At 45.8% G+C, this 21638-nt stretch overlaps 1 protein-coding gene across 2 annotated transcripts in view; it reads left to right on the forward strand.

Annotated features, from left to right (window-relative positions):
- The window catches only part of LOC147718446 (rho GTPase-activating protein 20-like), a 489762-nt gene that overhangs the window by 340515 nt on the left and 127609 nt on the right, over window positions 1-21638 (forward strand). For both annotated transcript variants that reach the window (XM_086918365.1, XM_086918366.1), the window contains one exon: window positions 9410-9585. In XM_086918365.1, the coding sequence (XP_086774491.1) occupies window positions 9410-9585 (176 nt within the window). The remainder of the gene's footprint in view (window positions 1-9409; window positions 9586-21638) is intronic.

Raw genomic sequence — 21638 nt, forward strand, 5'->3', positions numbered from 1 at the left:
GTATTCGTCACAAGTATGACATGAAACGGTCCTCTCCAGCGCACGTCTAAACAGTTCTTCCTGACGTGTTTTTTCACCAAAACCCAGTCCCCCGGACTCAGATCATGGCACAAATCTTGTGCTGATGGAACCTCTGCAGCCTGGACCTGGAGGGACACAGAATTAACGGCATCAGATAGTCCCTTACAGTAGTCCAAGATCAAATCGTCTGTGATGTTCACTAGTGCTGCAGTCGGAACCGATGGCAATCTCATGGCTCTCCCCATTAGTACTTCATGAGGAGAGAGACCTGTTTTCCTATCTGGTGTGCTACGTATGCTCATAAGAACCACTGGAAGTGCGTCTGGCCAACTCAGGGATGTTGATGAACAAACTTTGGCAAGTCTGGACTTGATTGTGCTGTTGATTTGCTCTACAATCCCTGAAGCTTCTGGTCGATAGCTGCAATGTAGTTTCTGATCGATACCCAAAGCTGAACATAGCATCTTCACTATTTCGCTGTTAAAATGAGTTCCTCTGTCCGATTCCAAAGAGGATGGCACCCCAAACCTCGGTATTAACTCTCTAAGTAACAATTTTGCTACTGTAAGTGTATCGCACCTACGTGTAGGGTAAGCCTCAACCCATCTAGAAAATATACAAACAATCACTAAAACGTATCTGAGTCTATTGCATTTAGGCATTTCTATGAAGTCAAGCTGCATTCTATTGAAAGGCCCCCCAGACCTCCCAATGTGACTCAATGTGACTGGTGTTCTCTTTCCTACGTTTAGCTGCTGACAGATCGCACATCGCTGACACACTGCTTCTGCCGCTACTCTAAACTTTGGATTAAACCACGTTTGTCTGAATACTCTCACCATAGCATCTCTACCTATGTGTGCTGATCCATGCAATTTCCTTGCCATTGGACTAACAAGTTCATTTGGTAAAACTGCTCTCCCATCTGCAGATATCCAGAAGTTCATCTCACTTCTAGTACAACCCGCTGTTTCCCAACTCTTTTTCTCATCATCTGGTGCATTTTCCTGAACACTCCTTAGCTCATCCCACGTATCTACAGTATCCAACAACATTGTCAATTCAGTTCTTTCTTGTATTCCCCCCACTTTTACATCAGTGTGAGAATATCCCTGCTCTGCGCAGTAACGCGCTACTTCATCCGCATAGCGGTTACCTTGTGACACAAAATCTAAATTTTTCGTATGCGCAGCACATTTGACAACTGCAATGGCTGCTGGATATTGCAATGCCTCTAACAAGAGTCTCACGAATTCTCCATTCCTAATGGGAGAACCCGAGGAGGTCATATAACCTCTTTGAGACCATAACTGCCCGTAATCATGAACTACCCCGAAACCATACTGGCTATCGGTGTATATGGTGACTCGAAGTTTGTCGCCTGCTAAACAAGCACGCGTCAAAGCAACAATTTCAGCTACCTGAGCGGAATGTACTCCTTCCAGGCAAGCGGCTTCTATTACTCTCGTAATTGTGCAAACGGCATAAGCTGCTCTCAGCTGACCGATATCGTCTCTTACACATGAACCATCAACAAAGAAAATTTCATCTGGGTCAGTCAATGGCTCATCTACGATATCGGGTCTTGGTTTGGTGCATAGTTCAGTCACATCAAGGCAATCATGATCTGTACAAATTTCGTCATCGATCTCATTTGGAAGTGGCATCAAAGTTGCAGGATTCAAGACGGAGCATCTTTTTAGGGTCACATTCTCGGCAGCCAGTATGACTTGCTCGTAGCGTGTGAGCCTGCTATTTGTCAGATGCTGAGTCTTAGTCCTGGTCATTAACAATTCTACAGAATGTGGTACGTACACCACTAACTGATGTCCCATTACCACGCTTTCAGAACGTTCAATGCTGACACCCGTTGCAGCTACGGATTTGAGACATCCGGGCAACGCTGCGGCTACTGGATCTAATGTAGCCGAAAAATACGCTACTGGCCTACGCGCATCTCCATGTATCTGGGCCAAAACTGCTAACGCGCATCCCTCTCTTTCGCAGCAGTAAAGCAAAAATGGTTTTGTGTAATCAGGCATTCCTAAAGCCGGGGCACGACATAAGTCCTCCCTCAGCTGCAAAAACGCCATCAAACAATCCTTGTCCCATGGTACCGGATCACTTACTCCTTTGTGCGTCAGTTGTAATAATGGTTTTGCCTTCAGTGAGAAGTTGGCTATCCACTGCCGACAATAACCGACCATACCTAGAAACATCCTGACTTCTCTTTGTGTTGTAGGCGCATTCATTTTCATGATCGCCTCTATTCTGTCTGGAGACACCTTCCGCTTTCCCTTTTCAATCCTATGGCCCAAGTATTGCACTTCAGTCTTACAATACTGCAATTTACTTGGAGACACCTTGTGTCCATTCTCGGCCAAGTGATTCAGTAAGGTTATGGTGTCTACTCTGCAAGCTTCCTCAGTTTCTGACGCAACTAGGAGGTCGTCTATGTACTGGACTAGAACCGAGTTCTTGGGCAGTACTAGACTCTCAAGATTTCTCTTCAGTAGCTGGTTAAAGATCGATGGGCTTTCTGTATACCCCTGAGGGATACGACACCATGTTAAAACGCGATCTTCCAGCTTAAAAGCGAAAAGATACTGGCTCTCTTCATCTAAAGGAATCGAAAAGAAAGCCTGGCACAAATCTATCACGGTAAACCATTCAGCTTGGAACGGTATCTGAAATAATATCACTGATGGATTCGGTACCACTGGACAACATGAGACAACAATATTATTAATCTTTCGAAGATCCTGCACTATTCTGTATTTTCCACTAGGCTTCTGTAAACCCATAATCGGGGAGTTACATGGACTACCCACGATCTCCTTCAGTATTCCCTGTTTAATCATGGATTCGATCACAGGCTTTATTCCTGCAATCGTCTCTGGTGTCAACTTGTATTGTGGTGTTCTTGGATATTCGGCATTGAGTCTTACCAAGATCTTTACTGGCTCTACTCCTTTAATCAATCCTATTTCCTCTCCAGTAAAATCCCACACCTCAGCTGACACTTTCTCCCTCAAGTCCTGTGGAAGCTCCTCCGCTGTTAAGGTAGGATATAGTTCCACGCACTCCTGCGAGTTTACAACCTTAAAATCGGCATCCTCATCATTGGTCTGCACTTCTACTCCTTCAGGTGTGCAATGTATTGTGCAATTCAGTTTACACAACAAATCTCTTCCTAGCAAACACACAGGGCTAGAATCACAGATCACAAACTGATGTTCGTCACTGTAATTCCCTATCTTTACTGACACTGGTTCGGTCAGAGGATTCGTCATCCTCTTGTTTGCGACTCCTACCACCTGAATCGTCTCTCCCGATATTGGCAGACCTGGGACTACCGCCGACCTCAGCGTGGATCGAGTGGCCCCCGTATCCACCAAAAAGGTTGTAGGACATCCAGCTACTTCAGCCTCTACGTATGGTCCTCTCTGATCTACTTCCAGGGCTGCACCTAGTGTACAGTCTTCTTCCCTATTCACTCGTTGCCCTGTAAGAGGATCAACGTAGTAGCATTCTTCTCCTCCTACGAACAATGGCATTTGTCTATAAGTTTTCCCTCCATTTGAGATGCGAGGTGGTTGAGGAAACGGGGCTCGAGGAGTCTGAGTCCCCCCTTTGATAAACTTTCCCTTCGGGACTGCGGCTCCCTTAACCACGTTGTTCTGTACCTCTTCCTCCTCTTGTTCTAATTCCCCTGTCTCAACATTGTAAGGACACTCGCGTCGCCAATGTCCCACCTCATTACACTGATGGCACCTCGTTGTCTTTTTCAGTGTCGCAATATCCATTCTCGGCCTTGGTCTTTCCTCCTCATCTCTGCTCTGATTATTCTGTTTCTTTCCTTGCGTTCCTGTTCCCTGTTGCCGCTGTCCACCCTTTCCAGCTGCTTGCATTTGTACCAGCATTAGCTTTTCCTTGAGCTTCTTTGCCTTCGAATCTATTTCGTTGCTACAGTACCTTGCATACCTCAAAATCTCATCTAAAGGTTTGTTCTGCCAACAGATCAAATGCTGTTGTATCATCAGGCTTATGTCCGGTCTCAATCCTAAAACAAACTTCGACACAAACTGTCCTATGTCCTTAGGATCCATTACGTCTAACCCACTGTATTGTTTAAATGCTTTCAGTAACCTCTCATAGAACTCGTGAACTGTCTCTTTGGGCTCCTGAGTTGTTCGATCTATCTTAACCCAGTCTATGTCCTGCACTGGCACTTTCTCTTTTAGCCATGTTATTACTCTTTCGTATTTTTCCATGACTCTATCTGATGGACCATTTGTCCTGGCATCCCTATCGGGTTCACAAGTGGGCCATTCGATACTAAGCTTGCATGCCGTCCACAAATCTCCGGGTACTACGATATCGAACAATGTGTTCAAATCGATCCATAACACCTTAGAGATCTTCACGAACCTCTCTACCTGCTTGTACCACTCAACGGGGTTTTCTCTTAGCTTCGGGAAAGAATTAGTAAATGCCGCTAAATCCCCCCTACTCCAAGGTACGTGAACGTAATTTCCGTTCGCGATTTCTCGCAAAGGGAAAGCTTCCATTCTCATTAGGCCTGTATCTTGGGACTTCACAATTGTACTTCTTCTGACAGATCCCCTCTTAGACCATTTTTCCTCCCATCTATCCAGATCTTTCCATATTCTAATACACATGACCAGTTCCCTTATGTGTACTCTGAGTCCTATCGTTCTACGTTCATCTAAATCTCGATCTGTGCAATTTAACCTATGATTGGGCTGTAAAGCTTTAGTTCGTGACATGTCTATCATATACTTCTCTGCTAATTCAGATAGTTTTTCATGAGCTGCCCTTGCTTTCCGAGTAACATCCTTGGATAAAAACAATATTTCATCTGGTACGTACAGATCCAACCTCTCTATTGCCACTGTGCCGTCTATTATTTCGTCCAAGTCTGATTTTAAGCTCATTACATCAATCCGTCTTGCTTTTATTTCAGCTCTCAGTATGTCAGTCCTAGGTGGTTCGCTCATACCCCTCTCACCTCCACTATGCGCCCTACGCCTAAACACAGGTGAGTTATGAGGAGTTTTCCTTCCATCTCTTTGTTCCCACCTCTCTAGATCCCAAGCCTTTCCATCTTCCCGTGGGGTGTGGTGGAACATTACTCCATCCCCCATCCCTACATTGCGCCTTTTCGGCTCGGTTTCTCCAGGTACGAGATAGGATCCACCGTTCTGTTCAAAACCACTGTAACTCGCTTGCTGTCTGGTGTCGCTCAATAAACGATAAGGTCCTTCATGGCCCTCCATGCTCCCGCGATCTCGATCCTGATCACCAGAAGTATGGCGGGACGTTTCGCGACTCCCTATATTCTCATGACTTCGCTCGCGATCACCGGATGCATGGCGAGACCCTTCGCGACTCTCCATGTTCCCGTGATTCCAATGTTGCACCGTTTCACCCGGGGTATGGTGAGTGCATCTGAAAGTATTTCGGTACTCCTGCGTCCTTCGTTCCCCCTCACTAAAGGTGACGCGAGGCACTTCGGCACACCCTGCACTCCTGTCATCGCACATTTGCCTATTGCCGCTGATAGTAGGACAATTATTTCCTCTACATTCCTGGCTCCCTCTCTCCCACTCCGGGCTGCTTTCGCCAGCTCCACAATGAGAGAGGATCCTGTTGTCCTGGTCTCTCCACTCTGCTCCTGTTTCTAAACTTTTATTCCGAATCTCTTCGGCAGTATCCCATTCTTTCAGGTATTCCCTTAATTCCTTATGGGATTTCGGTTTTGGTCCCCTTAAGTCCATTGGCCCTCTTTGACCCCCTGTTCTACCCAGGGACCTATCGCGGCATCCAATGGGGTACTCCGACTCATCGGTGCTAGTATCTGTCTCTGAGGATTCATCATGGTATTCCTATTCTCCATCTCTGCCCTTTCCCTGTCCCATCGTGCCTGTTCCTCCAGCTGGACCCCTTCTGGGTTGTAGATTGACACAATAGGGCCTATGGTAACAGGTACCTGTAAAGCATCTGGCATTTGATAGGACCTTGCATGTTGCGTTTCTGGCACCTTCTGGACCACTAGTCTTCCCACTACCCTCTGTTCGGAACTAGATTGAGGTACTTCCTCATCTTTCTTGGTATCCCACTCTGTCACTGGGATCGATTTATATTCCCCCCATCTAGCTCCGTCTTCCTGTTGTAATATGGGACTTGCGGCCCCTCCGCTATACGGGGGTGGTCTATCTGTTAATAGCCTCTCTATCAGATCCTCCTCCGTCTCGCTTTCCTCATCTTCCTCTGGAGGTTTCTTTTCTCCCGTCACTTCTAGCATCGGGTACAGTTTGTCTGCTTCTATCTTTTGTACCCTCCACTTTTTGGCTTCCTCATCCCATTTAGCATCCTGCACTGCCTTTACTGATCGTCTCACTCTTTCTTGTCGCCTCTTTACGCTCTTTTCGTGTGATGCTCTAAACCATGCACTAAGGGCTTCAAACTGTGTTGGCCTCGGTAGAGGTCTCGTTGCAAGCATTACCGCTTTCAGTTCGTTCAACACGTCTAGCTTAAACGTTCCGAATCTCGGAAACGTCAGTTCCTTATTCCCTTCAGTTAACCTATTCCACTCGGAGATCCATAGTATCGAGTGTAAGCCTACATTTACTGCCATATGATAAGCTGGTGTGCCTTCTGGTGGAGCTTCTTCTCCGGCATATAAATTTCTTCTATTCCTCCTAAAGATTGCTCTTAAACTCTTAAAACACTTCATTTTCGGTAATCTACAATTTTCCCTTTACTCTTCCTTGTTTACGTCCCGATGACAAACACCAACCAATCCCTACGCGGCTCTCGCTAATCGGCCTGTCTCAGCGCGACTCTACGCTGACCGACCAATCTCAGCGCGGCTCTACGCTGACGTATGAAAAACTAACCAATCCCAGCGCGACTCTATGCTGACGTCACTCGCTCCCTCGGCAGCAGTTCTCCTTCTTTCTCAACTCGTCTCACGATTTCGCATGCGTTTTCATTCATACGCTGAAAAATGACTACTTCCGTCCAAGCGATCACTTTTCTCTGACTGTACGGCCACAGTCTAACTGTAATTGTCACCTCAACTGGCAAAACGTCTTCCCTCTTACGGTCAGACAATCGCCTCAACTGATAGGTTACTTACACACAGTGACGTACGACCAGCGTCCGTTACTCATACACTCACTCTTACGCTCCCCCTATCATCGGTCTGTCAGGCGATCAATGGTACCTCATGACCCCCTTTCAATGGTAGACAAATTACTCTGGGTGTTCGATACACCCGAACCACTTAAGTCCTTTCCTGGAGCTTAAGATTTCATCCGGTTGCGCGCGCTCACAACCTTCCCTCAATCACACTACAGGCATTCAACTCCGCTTGACATTACAACACAAGTACAACATAAAATACCGCAATCTTACAACGCATGACCCTTATACTCACTCTCGACCGACTCTGCTGCTTTTCTCTCGATACACCGTCAGCACCGTCTTCGGCAGGGATTCTTCTTCTGGTCGTCGATGACTAGGGACCTTGGGGTAAACTAGACCTGACCTAGGTTGTCTTCCTCAAGAAGAAAACCATCTTTCTCTGCTACCAACTGCGGGGAATGAGATTTTAATATCAATTTATGATCAATTTAATAACTTATCTCATTCGAAAATTTTGGATCGCTTTTTATCTGTCATTGAGTAAAAGACAAACCCCGCATAGGTTAGATAAACCCCATAGACTGACGCCACTCTGAAGAACCACTTACAACTGATGAAGTTTTGAAAGTTTTATATAAAAATCAAATTTAAAAGCGAATACAATCCTTTCAGGATAAATCTCAAAACGTATACAAAAGAAAACAAAATCAATTTGAGAATCAGCAAATTAAAGCATCGATGTGAAGTGGTTCTTTTGCGTCATCTACAGAAAGAGAAAATAATCAAGTTAAATCTGTCCCTACTCTGTACTACGTGACATCCCTACTTCGCAAGTTCCTAACCTAAAAAGGTGTCAGCAGTTTGACTCCCAAAGAAGTTCAAACTCTCTTAGCCTCTAAAGGTAACTTAAGTTTAAGAAGCAGTACCCTCTCTGCCTACCCATCCGCTCTCTAAGGGTCCTCGGCCTACTGCTCTCTTGCGCTCTGATCTCTCTCAGCGCATCTGCTCAAGTCATCTGCTCCTCGCCCTTCTCTCTATTCTCGATCTGAGCAATTTGCTTCGCTGTTCCTTTCGCTAATTGCTATCTTCTCCCCGGGGTGCTGTCCCTAAAATACACAATCACAGTGTGGGTGGAACGCCCCTTCGACGCCCACCACGGACTTTCCCCGTGAGGTCATCTTCTAGCCTTTTCCTTGCTTCGTCTCTTTCGCCGTCCGTTAAGTTGACCTTTCTCCTCCGATGTCATCTTCGTCTTCTTGCTGTTGACTTCATTCAATATTACAATTGACACTTTCAGAACATAAGTCAATTACCTCAGCAGAACTTTAATCTTTATAGTTATGTATATAACCTTTCTTGGTCCTGTGAATGGACTTCTCAAAACAACTCTCAAATTCCAAGCGCTTCTTATCACGTTTAGGCCATAAACTTTGTCCAGCGTTGTCACCTTAAATCTAGCAAGCACTAGACTCCTTGGCTCGCACGTTCACATCAAGGCTATTCACGACTCCTGTGAGCCCACTAAATTACAAACAGCGGACTACACTCCTGTGAACCCTTGGTCAGTCAGGTTAAAATCACAAATGACCTAAACCCTTCTAACATTTCTTACAAGAAGCCTTCTACACAGTATAACCTTTAACACACATTTATATATATATTCGTATTTAGCAAATCCTTTACGAATAAGTGAATACATTGTACATAGAATATAAATTATATAGCGTATAACTTTATATTCTCATTTGTTACATCGCCGTATATGTTCTCTGCACATTTCTCCATGTTACATTTCACGCGGTTTCTCCATTTAAAGCTACATACGTAAATGAATTCTACTTTGCACGTTCCTACATTTCGTAAGCATTTCTACAATTCTATACATTAGCCCACTACGTATACGGGCCTTCTAAATCTAATGCATGTTCTAAAGTGAATACAGTTACATTTCCTATATTACTTTTGATTACATCGGTTAACTTTATGCTATAAGTGTCAACTTCACGTTACAACTCCTATGTTTATGCGATATGCTTGTAAATATGACTCATACATATGTTTTATTCAAATTGCGCTCTCTCAAGAGTTCTAACTTTCTAGCTACTGGGACTCAGATTCAGTGGTGCACCGCTATCAGGGTTTGTAACATGTTAATTTCACTACACGTCTATATTTTAGTCTGTCTTCTTTATCAGACTCGTATGGTTTCTTTCAGAATCCACCCAGAAGCACTCAAAAAGGAAGAAATCACTCATTGACTGGGCGCTTCGACGGAGTGGCAGCTCACCTGGTGGCAGCCCCGCTTCCCATTCTCCCACTACTCGGCGGAAACTATTTGGGCTGTCTCTTTCCTCAGTCTGCCCCAATGGAAGCCTCCCCAAGCCCATCATAGTAAGCACAGACCACATGCTGTACTCTGTCTGATAATGTAAGGCTGGTGTATTGAAAGCAACATGCTGTACTGCTGACGTTTCACCTACACACACTACTGGAGCAGCAGAGGTGCGAGAGACAATACGCAGGCACATTAAGAGAGACCTTTCTTTTTTTAACACAAACTTTATTGCATTTTTTCTAACACATGTATACTTCCATTTGTGTTTAAGCAATAATGATATCTAATTCGAAAATTATAGGCTAGCTCCGGGATTCAGGATTATGTTGTTACAATTTTTAGTCACATCTTGTATATTGGTGAGCATATTCCTATACCCATTGTCTGTCGTACAGCTTGTGTACATTAATCAGCAATATGATTACGCCGTGTTTATTTCTATTAAACTTAACAAAATTGAGTAACTAGAAACCCAGCCGGTGTTCGCCCAAGTATACCCACCCAGAAACTACTATATACCTGATATTTAACAGCAGAATAGATTGCGCCTTACCGTTTACTACAGTACTTTAACAGTTCACACCTGTGCATATTACTTTTCTCTGCTCTGTTAGCTCTTTACTTGCGGGAGTGTCCACTTAATGCATCCCCAACGCTTGGATAACTGAAGGGTGTGTCTACTCTGTTACACCCGTTTTTTCTTCTGACACTCGGATAGTCCCATCTCACGTTTTAAATGCCTCACACAGCATATCCCAGGCCATTGCTATGGGTATTTTCCTCTGTCCACACTGCTCTTCCCTGCGTAACACAGCACTTTTAGCTACCCCTCCTTCCATGTGTCTATTTTTGGCGGTCTTCCTGCTTTCCACCTTCTAGTGATGAGCCTCTTTGCCAGCAATAGCGCTAAGTTCGCAAATCAAGTTCGCTAAGTTCGCAAGCACTTTATATCCCTTCGCCATAGGATATACCCTCAATATGCAGCTCTTCACAGTATTCCACGTCTGACCGCCTACCACATCCGTCAGCATTTGCGCCCAGTAATGTGTTAGTGCCGGGCATGTCCACAACATAAGCATAAACCCTGCATGTCCTTCTATACATCTCGGACAGCTTGATGATGCTGTGGGGAACATCTTGTGGATTCTGTGTGGTGTTAGATGTGCCCTTTGCATTCTTAAGTATTGTATAAATTTAAAACGCGCATTACGCAACACTACTTTCAGGTAGGCCAAGAGTGACTCCCATTCCCCATCTATCATTTCTGTGTCCATGTCTGCCTCCCACTTTTCGCACAAGGTCCCTAATGGAGAGGTCTGTGTCTATCTAATGCCCACGCACAGCTATTTTGTCAAGTGCCTGCCGTTCCCCATTAAATACAGCATGTAGACTAGTCTATTTGTTGGTGGTTCTTGCCCGTCAGGTGTCCATTCCCTATGCACATGGTGCGATATACCCGTGTGTAATAGGAATAAAGTATCGGGGAACCTATTAGCGCTAACAAAGTCTGCATAGGACATCAGTGTACCCTCCTGGAACAGTGCTCCTACTTTTGTAATTCCTCCCTCCTCCCAGCTGGACAGTTGTCTCTGTGTAACTGTTCCCGTTGGTATCGGCAGTCCCAACAACGGTGTGTTTAGGGCATAAGATAGATGTGGTTTAGTATATTTTTTAGCATATCTCCAATATTTCAATGCTATCTGCAATAGCGGGGAGTCCGCAATATTAATTGGGTGCGGGCTGTTTAATTTGGCTTGCAATTTGCCCTGTTCTAGCATTCTGGGCGTATAATCGATTTTGTGCAGATTTCGGCCCGCTAGCCAGTTTGAGAGCCATTGTAACTGGCTCGCCATGGAGTAGGTCTTAAAATCAGGGGCTCCCATTCCAACTTCTGTTGTTGGCAGTATTCGTTTCTTGAGTGCCACCCTACGTCTACCCACACCCCATACCAATTCTATCAGCAATGAGTTTAGTACCTTGAACACTTTCATAGGCATTAGTTGCAGGTTTGTTGTGAAGTAATACAATACTCTAGGCAGTAGCCAAGCGGCTGGTGGCAGAGAGCGGTGGTGGTATCCAGAACGCTATTTGCAATCTTAATGAGGCTATTGTCTTTTGCACATTACCATCTAGTGTGTCTTGCTGCGTTCGGTATAAATGCACTCCCAAGTACTTGAATGTGCTCTGAGATATTTGTATTCTGCTGTCTCCAAAGTCAAGCATGTGCGGAGCCTCGGTTTGTTTGAAGAAGAAGGCTATTGACTTATCAAAATTAATATGTAGACCTGCCACTCTACCAAACTTTGCGAAAAGGGCTGCCGTCACATGTAGCCTACTGTGCAAATCTCTAGTATATAATATTATATTGTCGGCATATAATGATGCTGTATGCATCAGTGGCCTAATGGGTATACCCCAGTCCTGTGCCGATGTGCGCAATTTGTGCGCCAGTGGTTCCAGTGCTAATATAAAAAGCATAGGGGATAGCGGGCACCCTTGCCTTGTACCTCAGAAGATTTTGTACTCCCTAGAAATATGTTTACCCAAACGTACCCGGGCCATACAGTAGTCCGATCCAGGTCAGAAATTCACTTGGTATGCCGTATCGTTTTAATGCCTCTAGCATATACTCTCATCTCAGTGTATCAAATGCCTGTCTCATGTCCAGGGACAGACATCCTGCAGTTGGGTATTGGTCCGGGGGGGGGGGGGGGGGCACATTACTTGATACAGCCTCCTCACGTTATGCGCTGTGCTCCTTCGTGGCACAAACCCGCATTGGTCTACATGTATTAACTTGTTGAGTCTTGGCATCAAACGTGCAGCTAAGATTTTGCTCAATATTTTGTATTCTGTGTATAAAAGTGACATGGGTCGATATGTTGTGATATCAGTAGCACCCCGGCCTGGTTTCAGTAATGATACCACCAGTGCCTGTTTTGTAGACTGGGGAAGCGATCCTTCTTTCAATACTGTTTCATACACCTTACCTAATTGAGGTGCCAGTTCTTTAGCATATGCCGCATAAAATTCTGTTGGTCGGCCATCTAAGCCAGGAGTCTTATTCGGTGGAATGCCGCGTATAGCCACTTGAACTTCCTCTGTGATGATCGGTGAAGCTAAGTTGTCTTTGTCTGCTTCATCCAGCTGTGGTAAGGTCACACCACAAAGGGAGTCCACTATTTCTAGCCTGTCTACACGTTCAGGTACACTATATAGGTGACTGTAATAATGTGAAACGCCGCATTGATCGTTAGTTGAGTATCCACCACTTCACCAAATGGGGAGTGAATCTTGGCTATAAGGGTGGCTTGGGGCTGATTGTGTATGATATGAGCTAACAGTGTGCCTGGTTTATCTGCCTCTACATGCGCTCTCTGCACATTTGATCCATAGTCTACCACTATAGTTTCTCCAATAGGTCTGCATGTTCTATCCTTGCCTGTTGTAGTTTATCTGCCTTAGCTGAGGTCTCGGCTGCTTCTTTTTCTAGCGAGCCCAACTGCCCCTCCACAAGATACGCACTATTTCTTGTCTGACTCCTACCGTAGTTCCAATAGTTGTACCTCTCACCACCACCTTGAACGCTTCCCATTCAACTAGCGGGGATGAGGTGATACCAGCATAACTGGAAAAATATTCAGCGATCGTATCCGATAATTGCGCTTTCAAGGGCCCATCCTCTACTATTTGTGGATTCATTAACGACTTGGATCGAGGTGAGATTATCCAAGGTGGGAATGTAGAGGAACAACAGTCTTCATTATTTCTTTTTCCAGAATTCCTCAGGCATGAAAACTGGTTTGGAGTGCCTTCCTTTTTCAAGTGCCTCTCTATGCAGTTGAATACATAGAAAATTAGTTTTTAAAGAGGAAAGGTTGTGATCTATGAAATGAGGTATCAGCCAATTTCAGAATTAAATTACACCGCAGTAGACTCAATTTCACAACACACTAGTGTAGTTGAATAATCACACAGGCCAATGTATGACTTTACCAGAATAACCATAACCAACGCTACCAATAAGAATCACATCACCGTAGAATGGACACAATCATCCAATTACCAAAATGTTATTAAAGATAATTCAGAATAAATCAAAAATGTCAATAACTACTAATGCTTTTATACCCAATAAAGTGGTGCAACACACATAAAAACACGGTATTCACTATTTGAATAGCTCATCAAATTCCACCATGTGTTTTCTGGAATCATTGAAATGTAATGAGTAGAATCAGGGTGAGCTGTGTTTCTCATGGAAATAATTTGCCAGCCTTCCTCAGGATATATATTATTTTGACATTGTTTTCAGGGATATCAGTACAACCATATGCTGTTAGATTTTTAGCGTTCTGTTGGTGAAAACAAATGGAAAAATCCTCACACATTAAGATAAACTTGATAGTTTCACATTAGAGTACACAAAACCTGATATGTTCAAGGCCATATTTACATTTACAGACTGAGCAGTATGCATAAGAAGCCAAGGGTGCACAAACACATTTAATTCTCTCTCAAATGGTGGGTGAATTACAAATTATTTCTATATCAAGCAAATCAAGTAGAGCACGCAGTAATTGACTCCGACATCAGAAATAAACATCGTCATGGATCAGTCATCAGCATCTGCAGCACTGGTTTGAGTTCTTGTGGATAGAGTTGTACATCTCAGGCCAGTTCCTGAGGGTCAAATTCCTAGAAAACTAGAAATTCTGCTTGAAGTGCTGAACACTTATTGATGATTATCAGTCGTGAGTTGTTCCATTTTTAAAGAAAATCCCAAAAGAAAAATTGTTAGGATTAGGCTCCTTCCCTGAGAACTGAGGAATGTCTACAAGGATAGTCAGACACTTTCTATTGTAACTATCTAGGCCTGTGCCCTTTTTGCTCTTCACTTTCCAATGCTATGAATGTAGCCCCTTCCCCAAGCACAAGAGCAACAGTTCTTTAGGTCATTACTATGCCAGAGAAAATAATGTTACCGAAATCACCTGTCTTTAGGGCTCGGGCTCTGCGTACACTGCGCATGCGCAGTGTCTCGCAGAGCGAGAGTCCTATTCCGGGCGTGTTGAAAATGGACTTTGAAATTCCACATGTGGATTTCAAAGGTGCATTTTCATTGGCCTTCGGGTGCGTGCTGTTTTTAAACAGAAAACGCAGTAGGCCATAGGTGGTCGCGTAGCTCCGCCTATTGCCTATTGATGTCTGTTACGCGCACCAGAGGCCATATGTTTTGAATTACCGTGGCTTGACAGCCACGATAATTAAAAATTTGCAAACATTCGTGACAAGAATTTTCAATTCTATTAAGGACACGGAGGCGAGGATTATGCTTTCTCTATTTCTTTACTACCAACAGCAGCCAATAGGAACATAGTAAAGAAAACAAAAAACTACAACTCCCATGAGCCCTTAGGCAACCATAGAGAGTACATGCTATATAAGGTACCATAGAGGACAACACTTCCTCTTTCTTTGTCCAGGAACCATAAACAGTCTAAAGTCATTTGAAGAAAAGTACCGCCAACCATCCAGAAAGGAAAGTCCAAAGGCAGAACCGCAAAGAAAATCCAACAGGAAAAACAGGCAACCACTCCAAAAGCGCCGAAGGTGCATCAGGAAACACAGCAAATCCAAGCTCCAAGGCGCGGAAAACGGTGCCGGAAAGACCAAGATGATAGATCACTTCTGGTCCGAACCTGCAAGAAAAACAGAGCCGTAACATATATTCCCAAAACCTTTGAAGGTCGCATCACATAGGGTGGGGAAAAATCAATGCAAAACAATGCAGATCAACTGGGGATTCCAATGGGACCCGGACAGGTAACTACCTTAATGTAACTGTGGTTTCTGAGCTGAATAGGGATCCAACGAGATTATTAGAGCGACAGTGAATAACTTACACACCGTATGCTTTAAGGTCAATACCCTATATTAAACTAAACAACTTACCGCCACCGTGGATGATGAAATAGGAGGGTCTCCCAAATAAAACACCTTCTCTCGAAGCAATAAGGTGACCCATATTCTTGCTACTCTCATCTAGAGATTCACTGTAGACGTCACTATCCGGATAGAGGTTAAAGATATTTATCGCAACACGTGATCCCAGCTCAGGAAATTTCTACAAATATCTACATTTGTCAACTACCACTACGCCCTGAAGAAGTTCCGCTTGACGGAACGAAACGCGTTGGCTGGTCTTTCAATTGAAACATTAAAGCAATCCTGAACACTTATTTGCAATTACGGACTCAGCGTTCTCTTATTTGGAACAATTGTATTTTTTGAACATATACTCTACCACCGATAGATGGTGCAGAACAGACTGTTAGAGCGGTGCACTTCATAATTTGTTTTAACAATGTAGATCATAATAAAGCCAAGATGCAACATAAACAATGCAGTAGAATACCAATGGGTGGGATAATCCTCGCCTCCGTGTCCTTAATAGAATTGAAAATTCTTGTCACGAATGTTTGCAAATTTTTAATTCTATGGCAGGACAGGAGGCTTCAGATTATGCTTGTTCAAAGCTGTTCCACCACAACAGAGGCAATATCTACAATGGGTTTGAAATAAAATGTCTTAAACACAGTATCAGAAGACCAATCAGCTGTCTTCACAATGTCATGCAAACTCACACCAACACGAAAAGCCTTAGAGGCCATGGCACCCCTTGCGGAGTGAGCTCCAAAGATGGAGGTATCAATTCCTGCCTCAGACATAAGCCAGCGCACCCACCGAGCCAGAGTAGCTGACGCCACAGGCTTAAAAGGCTTTAACAAAGCAATCAATAACTGTCCAGACATATCTTGACGAAAAGGAGCAGTACTCACCTCATAATCTTTTATGCAGCGTACCACACACAATTGTGGATTGTGGGGAAACGCTGGGTAAGTGACAGTAGACAGATTAGTCTTGGTACGTCTGGAAACCGTAAAAGTAACGCCCTCTGGGGAAAAAGAGCGACCCGCGAGGTCCAACGCGCGGACATCCGAAACACGCTTACAAGATATTAAGCACAAAAGCATTGTCAATTTCGCAGACAACTGCTTACGAGACAGAGAAGCGTTGGGAGGCCAAGCCTCTAGAAAACGCAACACAATGGAGACATCCCATAGAGCAACATATTTCGGACATGGTGGTTTAGCCATTCGCACACCACGTAACAATGCAGAGATGAGAGGATGTTCCCCAACAGGCTTTCCGTCGACCAAATCATGGCCCGCAGAGAGAGCGGAGCGGAAAGAATTGACGGTCCTGTAAGCAGAACCAGCAGAAGCGATGGAAGCAAGAAAATTAACCACTAGAGAGACATCTGCAGAAGCGGGATCCAGATTCCGTTCAGAACACCAATCACACCACCGACGCCAAGCTGACGCATAACGCTTGCGCGTGTTGGGGGCCCAAGCTTCACTGATAAATCTCTCAGCGTCTCCAGATAAGCCAAGGACTTTCCAGCGTTCCCCGAGAGACGCCACGCCGCCAGACGGAGCTGGTCCGACAGAACTAGAGGATGCGGTTGGAGCAGAGGATCCAACAGCAAGTTCCACCGAGTTGGAAGCAGAAATGGAGTCGAGCAACTCATTTCCAGAAGGTCCAGAAACCACGCTTGAGCTCTCCAAAGAGGAGTGATCAGAACGATCTCCGACAAAAACTGCTTCGTCCTGGCCAAGACTCGCGGAATCATCGCGAACGGGGGAAAGGCATAGCAAAGCTTAGGAGGCCAAGTCTGGAGAAAGGCATCCGTGGCGATGGCCTCCGGATCCGGACGCCAGCTGTAAAACCTGGGCAGTTGAGCATTGAGGCGAGAGGCGAAGAGATCGATCCAGGGGCGACCCGAAAGGCGAGACAGGGATCGAAAGACCCGAGGGTGAAGACGCCAGTCGCTGAAGTCCAGCAGATGGCGAGAATTCCAGTCGGCCACTTGATTCTGGCGACCTGGGAGATATTCTGCAATAAGAGTGATCTTCCTCTGTAGGCAGAAGTGCCAGAAATCCTTCGCAATCTCTGCCAGCAACTTCGACCGAGTTCCCCCCAATTTGTTCACATATCGCACCGCTGAGATGTTGTCCATGCGGAGCAAAATGCAACAGCTGGTGGCTTGTGGAGCAAGACTGTAGATCGCAAACGATCCCGCCAGAAGTTCCAGGCAGTTGATATGAAGGGCTAATTCGTCCTGAGACCAACGGCCGCCCGTCGTCAAGTCTCCGCAACGGGCTCCCCAGCCCCAAAGACTCGCATCCGATTCCAAAACCAAGTCCGGAGTCGAGCCGAACAGAGCTTTCCCGTTCCAAGCCTCCATGTGATGGAGCCACCACATCATTTCCGATTTCGCATCTTGGGACAGAGGAACCAGGTCGGAATACCGAAGACCCTTCTGCAAGTGCCTGATCTTGAGACGTTGCAAGGCCCGATAATGCAGGGGACCCGGAAATATCGCCTGAATGGAAGAAGCCAACAGCCCGACAATCCGAGCGATCGACCGCAACGATACGTTCGGTGCAGACAACAGTGACTTCAACTCCCTCTTGATAGACCTGACTTTCTGGGCAGGTAAAAGAAGTTGGCAAGAGACCGAATCCACAAGGAAACCCAGAAATTCTATCGATTGAGTGGGTAGTAAATGAGACTTCTGCGGATTCACTAGAAATCCGAGAGACTGAAGTAGATCGATTGTCCAAGACAAATGGGAGCGCAGTTGTAGAGGGCACTGAGCCATCAAAAGAATGTCGTCCAGATACACTATAAGTCGCACCCCCCGTGCACGCAGTGATTCCATGACTGGTCGCAGGAGCTTCGTGAAGCACCATGGGGCGGACGAGAGACCGAACGGGAGAACCGTGTATTCGAACCAGTCCCCCAGCCATTGGAACTGCAGAAAACGGCGATGAGGTGGAAAGATGGGAATGGACAAGTATGCGTCCTTCAAATCCAGGCGAACCATCCAGTCGCCCTTGCGAAGAAGATCCCTGAGAAGATGGATGCCCTCCATCTTGAAGTGACGATAGATCACCCCGTTGTTGAATTCTTTGAGGTTGAGTACAAGGCGAGACCCTCCCCCTTTCTTCTCCACCAGAAACACATTGCTGACGAACCCCTGTGGATGGAGGGTCGTTCGCACAATGGCCCCTTTGAGAAGAAGAGAATCGATTTCCCTGGAAATCACCTCGCAATCTCGTTGGGAAAAAACAAGGGGAGAAGGGACGGGACCCTGAAGAGGAGGGTGGTAGAACTCGATGTGGTACCCCCGCACTGTTTTCAATATCCAAGCATCGCTGGAGATCGAGCGCCAGTTCTCTAGAAAATACTGAATCCTGCCCCCCAGAATAACACTGTCGAAATGAATCAGGCTCACCTGCAGAGGAGTAATCCTGTCGTCCTCCCTGGTTTCCACCGTAGCCTCCCTTGTTGCCTTGGCCTCGACCTTTTCGGGAGGGGTAGAAGGTGGTTTTAGATCCGGAGTAGGACTGTTGCTGTTGCTGACGCTGTCCGCCTCCACCCTGTTGGGACTGTTGGCCACGTTGTTGACCAGAACCTCGGCCGAACGAACGTCCCCCTGAACGTCCGGCCTTGGCAAAAACCGGGCGGAACGCCCTGCGCAAGGAAGATTGCGACTTGTCCAGGCCACTAAAGGTCGCCACAAATTTAGTCAGCTCCTTCAAAAAAGGCTGACCAAATAACAGACCTTGAGCCAGAGCACCGGATTCGGATGTAGCCAGCTCAGATAAGCGCGGATCCATTTTCAGCAAAATGGAACGCCTACGTTCCGTTGAAAGGGCACAGTTTGCGTTCCCCAGGAGACAGATAGCCCTTTGGGCCCAGCCAATCAGGACATCAGGGTCAATGCCAGACGCCTCCCCTTGGGCTTGATACCCCAGATCCAGGATTTTTGTCAATGGACCAAGCAGATCTAGTAACTTGTCTTGGCACAGTCGCCAAGAACGGTCAATACCCTTCTTGGGATCCTTATTAAATTTTTTAAGATAAGTCAAAATTGTGGGGTCGACCTCCGGAGTATCAGCCAATTTGTCCGCCAACTCCGGACGAGGGCACTCGGAACGTAACCGAGCCCGCACCTCCTGATCAAAAGAATCACGGATATGGGATTGGATATAGTCCGCGACTTCTGGAGCAGGGCACCAAACCTTGGAATTAGGGTGTATGATATCCGTAGGCTCAAAGGTCAAGACTGGGGGATGTGAAGAAGCGTCAACAAAATGTTCCTTTCGGGACTTTTTTGCCGGAGGGGGACCAGAGGGACCAGAAGATGATGAAGAAGAGGTATCCTCAGTGTCCGGAGCAGGAGCAGACAAAGACCTGGCCAAACGTACAAAGTCAGACCTGTGAGGGTTATTGGGTGACTTAGAGGAATGCTTGGAAGCAGAGGATGGAATCCAACCCTGTTGCTGGGCATAGTCAGTCAAATGACGTTTCAATGGCCCAATGGCACGGACCAATGCAGTATTGACGGAATGTTGAACGCCCTGGTCAAGGGCATCGACTAAATCATACTCAAATGATTCCTCCTGCTCCTCCTCATAAAAATATTCCTCAGCATTGACGTAGTCTGCCATGGTGTTGGATAAAACAATGCACACCACTGAGGAAAAACAGGCAGAAAATATAAATATAACTAGAAATACAAATATACCGAAGTATATCTAGAAGCCCACAGCAAAACAAATTGTAAATAATAGGTCACAATCAAGTGACTCTGACAGGGGGGGTGACAGCCCCACGCAAGCTAAGGAGGCAGAGCAATAACTGTGCCAAAACAATCAGGATTAAATGTGGAGGGGCCAGCTTGCGTGTAAAGTACACCCTAGGCACCGCCTCTAATAATTATGCAGCCCAAAACCTTCCGAGAGGTAGAGGGCGTCAGAGGAGCTCTCCGGCAGACGAGTGGGCAGAGGCAATGAGGAAAAAACGCCGCCTCGTAGCGTTTCAAGCTCCTGTCACACGGAGCGTCGAAAGTCACCAACGCGCATGCGCGGTGACACGTCTGCTACCCGGAAGAGGAGCGACGCGCGACACGCGCGCGCAAGTCCCCGAGCTCCGGTCCCACTCCACTGAAACACCAACGCGGGCACCAGGCGCCCGCAAGGCCAGAGAGGCGAACGCGCGCTCTCACAATCACCACAACAACGTCCTGTGCAAACCCGAAGAAAAAACGCCAGTGGCAGCACAACGCGCAAAACGGCTGCAAGCAAGCTACAAAGCGAAAGCGGCGTACAGGCAATACAACAGGACAACAAGGTAACAGTGCAATGTAACATTCAATTAAGCATGAAACATAGAAAAGCACTTAACTGGCTGCGAAGCAGCAAAGAAAGAGGAAGTGTTGTCCTCTATGGTACCTTATATAGCATGTACTCTCTATGGTTGCCTAAGGGCTCATGGGAGTTGTAGTTTTTTGTTTTCTTTACTATGTTCCTATTGGCTGCTGTTGGTAGTAAAGAAATAGAGAAAGCATGATCTGAAGCCTCCTGTCCTGCCATAGAATTCAAAACATATGCTTGCAGTGGCGCGCGCGCACCACTCTCGAGCTTCTTTTTTTTTATCCATTTCACGGCGCAGCTCTCCTTGTTTTTATTTTCGCTAACAAATGGCCCCTTGCGTGCTTGTAGTAGTTAAATATTTGCAGATGAAAAAAATCAAGTGGCATAAACCACACATGTAGTTGTGCAGAGTGTGATTATATACCATTTATTACTACTGTTAAGGGGGCATGGACATCAAGAGCTACGCAGTGCATCGCCCCATGACTTGTGCCTCCAACTTGCACTCAATGGTTAAACAATCTCTCTACGTATATCTCATGTATGCCATGTCTGTAACAATACATATGGTCCTGTTAAACGCAGATTTCTGCATTCATCACTATAGCGTGATGGTAAACCACCCATCACTTAGCATACCAGACCTGCATCTTCCCGACGTAGATGACATGCTGCTTCATCGCGGTTTCACACAAGGCACCCGTGCAGTGAGATTGAGCTATCAGTTGGCTTGCATATTTGTTTGTAACGAGCATAATAGTGTGGCATAAAACATATATAGAGATGTATGCTATTATCCCGATGTTGAGGCAGATTGACCC

Source organism: Lissotriton vulgaris, chromosome 4_1 (genome assembly GCF_964263255.1).
Source record: "Lissotriton vulgaris chromosome 4_1, aLisVul1.2, whole genome shotgun sequence".
Taxonomy (NCBI): domain Eukaryota; kingdom Metazoa; phylum Chordata; class Amphibia; order Caudata; family Salamandridae; genus Lissotriton; species Lissotriton vulgaris.